Source organism: Euwallacea similis, chromosome 28 (assembly GCF_039881205.1).
Source record: "Euwallacea similis isolate ESF13 chromosome 28, ESF131.1, whole genome shotgun sequence".
In the NCBI taxonomy this organism is placed as follows: Eukaryota; Metazoa; Arthropoda; class Insecta; order Coleoptera; family Curculionidae; genus Euwallacea; species Euwallacea similis.
Window position 1 is genome coordinate 373,283 of NC_089636.1, and position 15,169 is coordinate 388,451.

The 15,169-nt window shown below is 34.2% G+C and overlaps 1 protein-coding gene across 5 annotated transcripts in view; it reads left to right on the top strand.

Annotated features, from left to right (window-relative positions):
* dlg1 (discs large 1) overlaps positions 1–15,169 on the top strand; it is a 162,553-nt gene that overhangs the window by 65,383 nt on the left and 82,001 nt on the right. For all 5 annotated transcript variants that reach the window (XM_066403265.1, XM_066403261.1, XM_066403263.1 and 2 more), the window contains one exon: positions 8,298–8,434. In XM_066403265.1, coding sequence (XP_066259362.1) covers positions 8,298–8,434 — 137 coding nt within the window. The remainder of the gene's footprint in view (positions 1–8,297; positions 8,435–15,169) is intronic.

Sequence of the window (15,169 nt, forward strand, 5' to 3'; positions counted from 1 at the left end):
CCTGTTTCCTGAACCTGGAACTTAAGGGTGTTTCGCTTCCTTTATAATATTCTCTTTGAAGTGCCCAAATGCACAGAGCTATTTTTATGTCCTAAGAAATGCGAACAAGAAGGGCCTGCAGTATACCATATCAGCTAAACACGTTTTAGAAAATGACACAAAGGATTAGCCAAAGGGATTCGCTATCCTTTAAGCTTTAAATTTAATAACAATTGTGGAAATTAACTCTCCTTTCCATTATAAATGCAATACAGCATTGTCATGGTTGTGATGGAGATAAGGTACCTAGTTCCATAAATTTTATTCAATGACCTTCCCACATTGTGGTAGGGGGCATGAGGCCCCTAAACGGAGATTATTTTCTCCTTGGGATTATTAACCCCCAAGAGGCTATTCTGGTTGCTCTGGGGCACCCTCAATTTCATGTGTCCACTAGAGCTGATTACCATTTCCTAATGACTTTCAGGTTGCTCCCCGGGCCTAACTACAGCAACTATCGTTGCAAATGGTCTCGCTTGTTAATAAAGTTGCGAACCCAAAACATCTGATTCCATTATGTAACTATTTGCGACATGAAACCCATTCAAATTACCAATACTTTGTAAAATATAGAAAAAAAATAAGCATTAATAGCATTGAATAATCAAAACATTGTTTGTTTGCTTAATTAGGTAATTCGGGTCTATATTTCCATAAATCTATGCCCCATGATGGCATTGTGGTAGTCATCTCTTGTTTGAGCAGCTTGAGGTTCATTCTGGGATGACCGGGGCATTCATGGACTGACACTGTTCGTGTCTTATGCTAGAGAGATTTAAAAAGAAATAGTTTAAACGTTATTTGCATTATATGAATTCTTCCCTAATTTGAATCATCTTTTATACGCCTCTTTTTAAATTTTCTTTAGTGCCTGTTTGCCTTGTCAGCTTTTACGAGTAATATCGCTTCTTCTAATAAAAACGTTGACGCTGTGACTCGGTCCCCTTATGTAACTTTCATTTATGCCTCATGATATATGCATTTAAGCTACCACCCAACCCCTTCATAACCCTGTCACTATTAGTAACCACAATGAACTATAATAAGTATCAATTTTTGGGAGTTCCTCGAGAACGATTAACATTACTAATTAAATAAGGAATTTCCACTAAGGAAATCGAAATTTGTATTCAAAAGGTACAGAGTGGTTCACATAAAATGATCCACTACCTTATCTCAAAAACCGTAAAGTTTAGAAAAAAGTTTAATACAAAAGTTATTCAGTTTTCCATAAATTTTTACTGTTTAATGTTTTTGAAATTGCAGAGTCGTGCAGAAAATCGTGGCGCGACAGAAATACATTATTTTAAATGGAATACCCTATATTTTGTTAGGGATATTAATTCTGCTTATAATTATAAGTATTTGTGTTACTGCAAAATATGAAACATTTTTAGGAGTTTTTGAGTCAATTCCAATTAAAATAAAGATCGAGGGAAAAATAAACTTTTGAAAATTCTCAATAAATTCACAAAGTATTAAATAAATCATTTAAAAACTTGTCTAGTTAAAAAATACAGGGTGTTTCTACCTGATTACATTTTCTATTTTTCAAAAATTTTATACAGGGTATGAAAAAATATATCCAAACTTTTCACATTTCAAGTACCCCAAATTCGATTTTTTTAAACGTGACACTCTGTATTTTTTTAAATTGAATTTTCCTTTCAATTCCTTTTCAAATGATGTATATGTTTATATCTAAATCCAAGAGGTTTTACATACTTAGCTGATTAATATCATTAATCAATATTTTTTCTATTTAAATAAGCATGTAAGATCTCTTGGGTTTAGGTACATAAAATGTTATGTGTATATATACAGGGTGCTTCATAATTATACAGACAAACTTTCAGGGAATGTGGAGTTCATAAAAACAAATATTTAGAATGAATAAAGTTAAGTCCGAAATCTCTTCGTTTCCCAGATACCGAGTGTTCTATTTCTTTTTTTTTTAATATTTCAAAAACGGTTTGAGATGTGAACATGAAGCTATGGACACGCTATGGTGGGATAAATGTGTACATCCTACAGTAGACAGAATATTTCCACCTACATCAGTGGCGTCCGTGCGACCATTCAATGGAATATTTTTAATGAAAAAAATGGTATGCCACTGACTTTTTTAATACGAATATTTTTTTCTTAATATTCCATTAATTTCTAATAAAAAAAGCCTAGTGGTTTGTTGCTCAAGCAGTCGTTTTCGAAATAAAAAATAGTGTCTCATTCATGTACCCACCAAAAAACTGGTGTAGGTTTCTAAGTGTGATTTTTTAAAAATTTTCAGATGTATTTTATTAGACAAAAACTGTTTGTCTTTATGCCCTCTACCTCTGCTAAAAGAAAATTAAATTAATTTCTTCTAAAGAATTTAAAATAAAATCCGGTATAACCGGAAATGCCGTCATTCCGAAAATATATTACTTGGATTAAAAATGAGCAATTCTAGCTTGAAACCAAATTTAATTGTGCTATGACAGTAGAAAGTCAAAAATTTTCTAATGAACGGATCGCGTGTCTAACCCTCTATACCATTCCATGCCGACATTATTTTTAAGAGTTAAACGCCTCAGTGTCTAATCACTTGCCAGACCACAAGAGAGACAAACTGGTTGTTTTTAATCCAAGGAAAATGAGTAGCTAATTAGCATTTCATTAAGATAGAAATCCCTTTCAGTGTCTCGTCTCTTTGGGAATTAGGAATAATTAAGTAGGATTTGATGGCAGATATGCTGAAGCTTTTTCAGCGAAGAGATCTCTCACTTAGGGAATAAATCACTAGATTATATAGAATAGAATGTAAGTTTACGAACTTTGAGAGCCTCTGAAAGGACTGACTGTACACAGAAGTTGAATGAGTTGGATTATTAATTTAGTAAAGTTTCAAAGAATAAATGTTATTCTTTAACATTGGCCCAATTTAGAGAAAATAATAGCCGTAGCTGAGGAAAGTGAGAAATCGCAGAGACTTCGGGCGCTCAATATACAAGCGCCGGTCAGCAGTTTTTTCAATTTTATGAGGATATTATTCTGGATTTCCATATGAATTTCACTTGATGAAATTCCTTCACTTGCCTCCGGGGCTCTCAGAAACGTATGGAGGGCTCGGGGCGAAATTTCGATAATGGTTTCCTTACTTTACTTTCGCGAATTATTCTACATAAACACGAATATTACGCTTAAAACAGCACTCTTCAACACTACCACTTTGATCGATATTAAACGCGATGGCACTCATATTCTAGCACTGAGTTCGGTAATTGCTTGCCGAGTGCTCCGGACACCAGCCCATCTCACTCCAGCTTGTCAAAAATAATGGCGAAAAGGAAGAGAAAAGTTTATTCCGACCTCTCGGCGTTTAATACTGAACTCTGCTCAAGTAGATATCCAGATAAAATGAGATCAGAAAAATAGGAATTCCATAACACGGCAGTCTCTGCATTGCTGAAAACAGGCTACGCCCACTCATATATTATCCCAGGTTCGCCCTTAAAAAAACTTTTATCATTCATCCTAAATTTAACAATGCGATACGTAAGCCACCAAAAGAATTCTCTTTATGATAAATCATTTCTGGATTCAAAGCCAACTCGAGTCGACGTCAAGTTATAATATTAGAGCCCTGGGCACCTTTAGAATTGTTCCATTTTCCACAATTGAACCGGGGTGATCCCTCAAACAGAAATAATTTGAAAAAAAACGTTTGCAGGTATTGTATTTGAAAAGAGGGCGGGTTTTTATTTCTCTGATGTTGATTTATGATGATGGATCGAGATAATTATAAAACTTAATTAATTAATTTTTACGTATTAGCTTAAATTATTTTTTCTTGGCTTTCGCTTCCCCCTTGGGGCCTTTCAAGCTTCTGGAAGACTTGCCGCTGCTTGAAGATTTCCTGCTCTTAGCAGCTGCGTGTCCCATCGGTTTAAAATCGGGGAGCAACTTCCTGAAAAATTTATGGTCAACAGCTTAGAGAAGCATAAACTTTTTTTCTCCTCTTCTATTTTAAATTCTTTCTCCAGTTCCTTCTGCTTTTTCCTCTGCTCGTCAAGCTGTCTAGCTCTTCTACTCCAATTAACTCATTACGTTTATTGAATTTTGAGGATTTGCTCTTCTTGTCTGATTTCGCCCTTCACTTCTTACCCGAGGAATTTTTTGTGCTTTTGTCCCCCTTCCTGTTAGGGCCCATTTCCTTAGATGGTGTAGACGCTTTGTCCGATTGAGATTTACCTTTTTTTTGCTCGTAGATAATACTCTATCACTATGACTTCAGTGTTCTCTGGAACAATCTTAATATTAATATCTTTATGTAAACATCTTTTATTCAATGGGGATTTTCCTATAGCTAAAACAAAGTCAAGCTTGGATATATATTTGGGTGTAGCAGAATAATTTAAGCTTTTAGAAAGAACAAGAGTCTGTCTCCGAGAAGTTCTTGTGGGGCAGATTTATTGCCATCTTTGCAGCTGCGTTGTGATTATTATTATTCAATGTTCTTGCAAGCTCTTAGTAACGAATTCATGTTATTCTCAGTTAGTTTTAACTGAGAAAAACTCCCCACTTGCTTGTGTGTGAAGCCTTATCTCCAAATAGAATTAGAAAAATTTGTGATTCTTGACAATGGTGAATACAAAAATTTAAGAATAATAAGGAGAACACTTATCTTTTCCTTCGCCTCTAGAATATATGTTCCATAATTGGCACTTTCCCAAATAGAATAAAAGAAAAAACACAGATTATTGCAGCGCAGTGCTGGATAACTAACTTGCTTTATAACATCGTTAAGAAACTTAATCTGTGTCCTACGCCACTGTCCTCGAGCCACTGTCCTTTTGCATTGTGCATGTGCGCTGAACTGCCTGCAGTAAAAATAACAAAATAATCTCGTGTTTAAAGATGTTGCACCAAAAAGCATTTATTACAAAAATATTATGTTGGTTTAGGTACAGGAACATGATACATCATTTTAAAGGAAATTTAATTGTCTTTCAGCGCATTTGCCAATGTACGGAATGTTCTATTTAAAAATGCACTTTAGGCAGGTTTAGAGTGTAACCGTAAAAGCATTAATTTTGAGCAAACCTGCTACTGGTAAATCCTCTTTTTCTACATGGCACAAATTCGCGGACCTTTGCTAATTTTGTGAATTTAAATCGCGTTGTAACAGGAGTTTCCTCAGGGCCTTTTTTGTGAGTGAAACTCTCGTCAGTTTAAAGGCAAAATCAGGCTCAAAGTAATCGTAGATCATTTATCTCAATCCTATAAGAATGCAGGAGTTTGTGAATTACGCCACCTTATTGTGCCTTCGTTGCAGTATACGTTTTTGAGTGCAGTTTGAAGGATTTAAGCGTCGATTTTCGATGTCAGTCATAGAGGTCCAACCAACCTTCGGATTGGCCACAAATTTCTGCTTATCGCCCATATACAGAGTGTTTCCAAATATCATATACATACGGAAGGCAGTAATTTTTAGATTATTTCCTGACTAAAACTCCATATAAACATAGGTCTGCAAACGCTTCATTACCCATCCACAGGGTGTTTAAATTTGAGACATTTTCCAGTTTTTCCTTATAGCTCCTGCAGTTTTTGAGATATTTAACTAAAATTTGGAATATACTTTACGCTGTAGGATTTACATCATTGGGCATGTTAAACTGTTTCGATAATCCACAGGGTGATATTTTTTCACGGGTCATGCCCCCTTGTTCCAGAAATTTATCGTTAAAGTGTAATCTCAAGGAAGGAGCGCGTGAATCCTTTGAATGTGGTAAGGATGTGGCAAATAATCACGCAGGATATGCCAAATAACTTGATGACTAATATTTAATTGTTCACCGATTTTGCTGGCACTAGTGTCTGGATGTTCTCTTATTTCATTTAGAAGAGCTTCGTCTATCTGTGGCATTCTAACAGTACGTGGTTTATCTGCATCATTGGTATTTTCATTAAAAGTTGCGGTTTCCGTTAGACGCCTATGAATATCCGAGAATATTGTATTATGTATAATTCTATTGGGATAGCGCTCATTGCACGAATGTCTAGCCTCTGCTTGCATTTCCATTTACAAGGCCATAGATAAAATGCATATTAGCCATTTCAGAATTTGTGAAATTTAGCATTATGAGATCGAAAAGAAAACTTGAAACATTTTTACAGCTTAAAGTTTTAAATCGGAAAGATGAGTTGGCCAAATAAAGCTGGAGCCTTCACACTCATTTTAAAAATTTGAATTTCATCTGGAGAATTACAGAAAATCGTTTTTTATTTTTTTCTTGATAATCGACGCAGATACAAAAAAAAACTACAAGAACCCAAAAAGTTTTTCAACGAAATAAAACGGTTATTTTTTATTTTAGAATCTACCAGCGGTACACTACAAAAAAGTTCAAGGAGAAAAAAGGGGGTGTAACCACTGGAAAAATATCACCCTGTAGATTACCAAAACAATTTGACATACGCAATGATGTAAGTCCTAGAGCGGAAACTACTCCAAATTTTAGTTAAATATCTCAAAAATTGCAGAAGCTATAAAGAAAAACTGGAAATGTTTTTAAATTTGAACACCCTGCAGATACGTAATGAAGCGTTTGCGGATCTACGTCTATTTGTATCAATTTTAAGTCATGAAATAAGCTAAAGGATTACCTCCTTCCATAAGTACATGACATTTAGGAACACTCGGTATATAGCATTTTTTGCCAGACCTCTGTAGGTGTTACTGAATCTCGCACTTTTCCCTCGGTTAGTTGGTTTTTTAATATGGATTTTCATTGTTTCTTTCCATCTTTCCTCGATGGCAGGCAGGCTCAAGTTTTCGCTTATCAGTTTGTTGGGACATAAAGATCGAGGTTTCCTTCTCTGGATATTGTGCCTGGAATTGGAAAGCCAAATAATGTAAAATTCATACGTTTTATGCTGGGCGATAGATAGATTGGTTTCTGGCTTTAGGTTAGGTTCAATGCATATAAATTTGCAATCGGTTTCCACGAGGCGATACGTCTGGTGTATTTTGGGAATAAGCGAAAACGCATAATTGAAATGGGTAGAAAGGTGGCGATAGTCGAAAACAAATTTAAAATAACAGTTGATTTATATACAGGGCGTCTCTAAAAGGTCTGTAAAAAATTCTACCACAGATTTCTAAAGCAAAAACGTGACGATTTAATCCAATTTGCCTTGGAGCAAAAGTGGAGAGTTTTCAAAATACCGGATTTCAAAGTGAAGATTAAAAAAAGGAAAAAGAATTACTTCATTTGAAATGCTGTTATCTGGACAAAATGTTACATCGGAGGATTTTTAGGGATAAGAAATCAGAATCTATTTACATTTTCGATGCACATTGTAGAGGGCGCTGTCAGCGCTAGGTGAATTCTCTTTAAAGGGGCATAACTTTTTTATCAGTCGGTATAAAATTTATTTATGACTATATTCGTGTTTTCTTACATGTTTTATCAAAAAAAAGGTAACGGTATAAGTTTCTACGGGCATTCCTTTTTGAGATATTCGAAGTTTAAAGTTCGCTGCATGTCTTGAAAAATAACTTTAAAGTACATATTTATTAGTACAGCTGAAACGAATATATAGCAGCATTACAAACGGGGTAATTAATGCTTTTTTTTAAATTTTCTCTTTGACGTCCTGTATTTTAAAAACCATCCACTTTTGAACTAAGCTAAATTGGATTAAATCGACATATTTTAGCCTCAAAAATCTATGGTAGAATTTTACAGAAAGCTTTTAGAGACACCCTGTATGTAAAACTGAGACTATCGTCTTTATTGGAGAGTTATTTATATGACTTCCACATATCGTTTGACGAGAGAATTTTAGTGCACACGAGTCAAATCGTATTTTTTTAAATGATCTCTAGATTTTTTAAGTCTTCCTCTGAATTAAATGATAGGTGACTATGAATAATTTCACAGCTTTTAGGGTAGATTTGGGGCTGATTTTCGATAATCGGTAAGTACCTTTATACGACCCTACTTTATAATGCATCATTTTCAACCTGCCTACGTCGCGAAGCTCAGGTGAGAGAGCTGCACATTTCAATAAAACCAGAAATAAATTTCAAGCATATCTTGAAGGGTGGCGGTCTTAACGATATTTCTGCAAATCCATGTAAAATCTTAAGGCCCATCTTAGCCTAATTTAATGAGCGCAAATGGTCCGTTTCCTCCCTAGAGGCAATAGAAATATCCAAGAAATATTTTGTCTCTCATAATAAATCACATCTATTTCTATTATTTCAGATATCCAAGAATTTTACGAACTAACGTTACTGGACGAAAACAAATCTGTACAAGAAAAGACTGCAGAAACCCTCCGGATAGCCAATAAATGGGAGTCAAACGAAGGATTGATTATCCCGAAGTATTCCACCAATGACGTAAGTACCTGGTGAATATTCATATTACGAGTAGTATATTCAGTTATTGTTGGTGCTTTTAGTGACAACTGAAATAACATTCTGCAAGTTGCTATTTGAACATAGATGAATACGTAGGCTTTTATGTAGCGGCCAATCGTGTCCCGAATGCAAATGAGCAAAGCTCAAATTGGACCCTAATTTGAAATTATCCTTTTCTAGTTTGCATACGTACATAGAAATCTAATGCGAATCACGAAGGTTAGTCGAATCTGCATAATTAAGGGAAGTAGTAACGTTCAAGCCTGGGTTATGATGATAAATGTTAGAACTTTAATTTTCGGGAAGAAAACAGCACTTCTGTTCCCCAGAAAGGAAAAGACTTTTACTCCCTAGAGGGCGAAACATAATAGTTCTTTATATTACAAGAAAGGAGGTTGCCATTTATTGCCCCCGCCGATTGTTCAATACCCAACGCGAAAAGGAGGGCATTAAGTAGCTAAGGGAGGAAAAGACATTTTGCTCCCTAGTAATATGAATAACTTTTTATTTTGATGAATGCATGAATCATAGTCAATATTTTATGCATCTGTACAGTGCATAAAGCGATTCTTATGATACATGTATGGTTACTAGAAAAGCAATAAAGACATTTCCATTCTATTATATACATGGTGTTATTTAAGTGATTCTAAGACGAAAAGTGTATATAAACATAGGTCAGATAATGTTTCTTTTTCAAGATACAGGGTGTCAAACTTAAAAAAAAAATCATTTCACCATGTGGTCCGTGCACGATACGGCCCCACCTCATTTTCACATAGTAGCGCGTCAATTTCTGGATGCAACTTATGTAGAAAACTGGATGGGACGCGTGGATCCACGGTCATGGCCACCCAGGTCGCTGGATTTAAATCCGTCAGATTTTTTCCTTTGGGGGCATGTACAGTCTCTCGTTTATAGAATTCCGGCAAACACTGAAGAAAAATTAATCCAACGAATGCGGGATACATGTAATCAGATAAGATATATGCCGGGAATATTTCAAACTGTTCGGCAATCAATGTTAAAACAAGTTAGTGTTTGCATTGAAGCTGAAAGAGGATATTTTCATCAACTATTGTAAGTTTCGTGTTACTTATTGTTGAATGTTTTTTTACTAAAAAAATTGCGTATCATTTGTTTAAGTGTAGTTTTAATAAAGCCTTTTTATCTCCGGCGTTATCCCTGTGCGCGCCATTAGCAAAAGAAGACAAATAATTTCTAGCTAAAAATATTTCGTTGTATTACGTCAAAAACGTGATCAAGTTTCAACGTCGTATTAATTTGTGTTTTCTTGTTATTTAGGATTTTTTTAAAAATATTATATGTAACGATTAAAAAAAGTTTGCCACCCTGTGTCTTGAAAACGAAGCATTACCGCACCTATGTTTATATAAATTTTTTGTCTTAGAATCTCCCGAAAAATTACCCCTTGAAATTTGGCCACGTACTTACATAAATAACACCCTGTATAAATATTCGAGTAGAAAACCATTAAAGCGCTCTTGCTTTATAAAACACTCACAATATGACTGCAAAGGTCTTATTATACGCTTATAATACCCTAAATCCATTTTTTGTTCTTAGGAAGTAAAAGTGCTGTTTTCATTTTGGAAACGATGGAAGAAAGTTTTGTTTCCTAGTGGTCTTCATTTGGTGGTTATCTTTTTACAAAAACTTTCAGCTTACGTAAATATGAATAAATTTCAGTCTCACAAAACATCATCATAGCGGCTTTTCTCGAAAGCGTCGCATTTGGTTGGAAATTTTGTATATTCGAAACAAGTAAGCAAGGAAAACTACTCAAGGAAATATTTAATCACATTTAAGGCAATAAAAACGAAAAAGTTTGGGCTCTTAGCTTAAGAGATTCCTTACAGTCCCTAGGCCAATGAAGTTTGTAATCGGTAAAGTTTGTATAAGTGAAGTTTAATAATGCTTGAAGGGGTATAATATGTTGGGAGAAGTTATTGGACGGACGATTAGTGAGGGATTTGTCTACTTAAAATTTGATGTTTAAAGTGCCTAATGACAGATAATTGAGTCTAATTACCAAAACTTTTAATTAATCTAAAAAAGTTAGACACGCGGTAAGAAAATTTAAAAAAGCGGCAGAAGCGTAGTAAAAAAGTTGTAGAAAGACATAAAAAAGTTGTCGAGTTACAGGGTCTCAGAATTTTAAATGCTTTTTTTTAATTTTTTTATTTTTATCAGTTTTTGAGCTTTCCTAGGAACCTTATTGATTTTAGCAATTTAAACGATTTTAGCAAAAAAAGTTGTAAAAAAATTTGCAAAACAGACTTAAGTTTGTATGAGAATCTTGAGGGTTCCAAGCACCTAATAAGGTCAGTGGCGTGCTTTGTTATCATGATTTCTCCTCCGCTCCTTTGAACTCGTCTTTTCACATTACTATTAACAACGTACCATACACTCGTATTTTGATCATTTTAATTATGAGTCACCCTGTATACACATCCATATCCCTTATAGCTTTTAATACTTGACACATGTGCTACTTACACATCTAAATAATTGCTGTTTCGTCGTATGGAAACGAACCACCGAACCAATACCTATCTATCTATCATGGAGAACTCACTTAGCTAAGCTGCCGAACACATGCTCTTGCTCTTGCCTCGTGTCCTCGCCGGAGGCATCTAAAGCAGCGACTTTGCTTACTTTAGCGTGCCATCGGATGATAAGAGTGAGCCAAAATAAACCACACAATCGTGAATGCACATTCAGCATTTTCGGCTTCCATCATGAGTGCTATGATTTCACCAAATGAAGATGCCGCAGCCGAGTGAACTTTCCATGATAAACTTATGATGCATAAAAAAAATCAAGACTTTATTAATTATATTACATGTCGTTTGAGGCCCCTTCTAGAAGAAACAACTAAATCGTCAATAAATTTGAATTTCGCATCCTAAAATGCCCTCAGATACGAAATTTCGTCAAATTAGTTCAAAGAAATCGAAAGATATTAAAGAAAATGCGATTTATTTTTTCAACTTTGACACTCTGCAGCTTCGTAATTATCAACGTTTGGACTGAGGCAAGTTTAGGTAAATCGGCTTATTTTTACTCAAATCATCTACGCTATCATTTTGGCCATACAATTCAAGGACACCCTGTATACTGTTTGCACAAGTTCCGTAGTATTCATTGACTTTCAAAATCTCAGAAATTTTACGTCACAAACTACGTTACATGTTTATTACTTAAAATCTGTAGTGCATTCCCAAATTTCTGAGTGCGGTATTGCAAATCAGCAAATTAATCTCACTTCCATTAAATCGGAAATAGAAATTAGACATTCATGTAAATTGTATGAGCAGCAAGTTACTTAACTTTAGCTAACATAAGCGGAGTAATTGCTTGGCTAAGTAATTCTTATGGTACTACAATGGAGTGCCAGGAATAATATTACGTTTTTGGTAATGGAAGCGGAGAAAAATGCAGACAAAAAAATATGCAGACTAATTTAATCTGAAATTAGTACGCGCTAATCGTTATTATGTTAGAAATGAGAAAGAACAGAGTGAATAAATGACATACTTATGAAAGGAATAGTCATCTAGTCATTCGACTGAGGATTTCAGTGAATATTTTACATAAAAGGAGGTAAAATAAACAAAAAAGACTTAGTAAACATGGGTCCGCAAAATAACGGTTTCGGAGATATGGATATGGATATTTTTTGTAACATTTATTTGCAATTATTTATTAATCATTTTTATGTACAAAAAAACAAAAGAAACTTTTAGCAAAAATAACGAATAAAGTTACGTAAGACGTTCAAAGTTCCTTCCATTTCCAAGCACGCGCGACATCTTTGTCTGAAAGATATTCGAACTATTTCTAAAATCCCCTCATTGGCTCCGATTTATTGGCATTTTTGATTCATTCATAGCTGCAGCTCCTCGAGGCTATTTACAGGAGTGCCATAGACTAATGTTTTCAAATATCCCCAAAAAAATTAATCTGGAGGGTTCAAATCAGGCGATCTTGCACTTTACAGATCCATGTTTAATAAGACTTTTTTGTTTATTTTGGTATATAGTATTACCTTTTTTAATATTTTACACTCCATTTTTGACACTCCGTATATCGAGTGTCCCAATTAAAGTGAGTTCCATGGAGATTATGAAATCGGTTAGAGTTACAAGGTCTCAAATTAGAAAAAAGTTGCACGTTTTTGCGCCTATTCAGAATATGTTTTAAAATTTAATTATTATTATTAATATATGATTTTCGAAAATTGCAGTTTTCAGTTTTTTGCTCATATGTTAACAACCCTGTACATATTTTTAATTTTAAAATATATTCTGAAAAGCACAAAAATGCATATTTTTCTAATTTGAGCCATTTTTTATCTTGCCGTTTCCATAATCCCCATGGAACTTACATTATTTGGGACAGCCTGTATATCAATGTTCTAAATTTTCATAAAATTTAGAATTTTTCCCTTCCTTCATTATTTCGCATCAGGCAGTAAAGTGAGAGACAGTTTATTAATCAAACTGGACTTACATTTCGATGACCTGTCAGCCATTTCACTTTAGCACCACGATTCAGTAAAGCCTCGCATTACTAATAGCTTCAGTCAGGGTCCCCGGGCACACTAGCCGACTTTGGTGACCGACAGTTTTGTTGATGCTTAATTGCCATAAAGACGTACGTGAGTGCGTACATTCATCGATTCTATGTCGGTCGATAAATTCAATCACATGAAAGTGCACCCCGATTAGGATTAAACCAAAACTAATCTATTGAGATAACTAAACTAACTAATTTGTCTCTTCTTTTTTTTTTATTGTAGGACGCAAATGGGGGTCTCTAATGTTCAAAATACACGTCTTGAACCTCTCGACATTATTTTAATAGTAAATAAAAATGTTTTCTAACGTTAATCAACATCTGAGGTGTAAGCGATCTAATTGCAAGCGTTATTCTTCTTATTTCATCTATATACATAGATTGCGTGGTTTTATTTTATACACCATATTCTTCACATATCCCCACAAGAAGAAGTCTAACAGAGTAAGATCAGGTAATCTTGCTGGCCATTCTAGCGATTCTCTCCTCCCTATCCACTGATTCGAAAACGTTAAGTCGAAGTACTACATTATTATACATATATCGTATGTTAATATGATAATGTGGTGATAATTCATCTTATTAGAACCATAGCATATTAGAGGGAATTTGTGGGTTCGCTCAATCAGGATATAAATTTGTCAAAATTCGTACGACTTTATTTTGGATTAGTGCTAAATAATTATCTCTATTCAAATTTCATCAATGGAAAAAGGACCTATGATATGGTCTACAATTATCCCTGTGCAAACATTAATCTTTGCGGGGTTTTGTGCATGTGTGTAATTTTCTCATCCCCTGAACGTTGTTATCTAATCTTTGCATCATTTGCCTGCAAAAATATGTTGTTCTAAGTATCAAAATGGTTTTCGTAGAGCTCCTGCGTTGGTATCATTTTATAGGGATTTATTTTATTTTCTTTCATTACGGAAAGAGCTGAAGCATAACTAACATTAAATTCTAAAGATGGTTGTCGACTAGAATTATGTGGCTTTTGTACAAAATCAAACATTACATATAATTTGGCATCGTTGTTTATTGCATTGGAAGATTCGTTTTTTATCTGCTACACGCACACGTGCCCATGATAACTAAATTGCTTTTCAATTTTGTTAAATGTACCTTGAGATATAATCGGAAGTTCAGGAAAATAGTGCATTGAGATTGATTTGTTATGTTATCTTTACATTTGATGACGAAATAATATTAATTATTAAGTTTTTAATTTGTTGCAGAGAATTTCGTCAATTATATACAGAAATTTATTTTCTCCTATTGTTCCTTACAATAAAGTGTAAAACTATAGTAATTTTAAATACAGAGTGAAAAAATCTTTCAAATGAGATATGACAAACTCATATTTTCTATTTAAATATGTGGGAGCTACAACTATCATCGAAAGGGACTTGAATTTAGGGATGTATTTTTTTCACATATGTAGAAATATTCAAATATTGAATTTATTCAGTTTTACTGTTCCACACTATACATTCTTTATGTTATACAGGGTGTTTCAGAATAAATTTGCCAACTGCTTACTGTAGATTCCTGTGCGAGAAATAAGAAATAAAGTTCATACGAACTTGCATACGTTTTCGCTTCCTGTCTAAAATACAGGGTGATAAGCAAATTTAATTTTTTAAAGTTTTTTCTTAATAAGTCCGTTCCGGCATTAAATGTTTTTATGAAAATTGGGGAGCGTAAAATAAGTGTAGACACATTGTTAAGAGAAAAACGATGTTTCAAATTTTATTAATGGCCTCCCCATTGATGGCACCCCGAACATTTTGAACGAAAAATATGATACGTCACTGGTTAAAAAAATAAAAATGATTTTTTGAATACTTAATATTCCTGTGAAAAAAGGTCTCTCGAATATTTTTCATAACGTTAACCGTTTTTATGGAAAAAATTAAAACGCGACAATTTGCAACTGAGAAGTCGCATAATTCATTCGTTTATCATAATAAAAATACACCTGGGACTTTTCACAGTGCGCAGTAATATGTGAAAAAGGGTCGAAGTGTGCATACTTGCAGGCGGAGGGCATTTTTAACACTTTATTTAAGTTTTCTTTTAGAAGTAACGTAATACGCCTAACTTAGCCTTGAT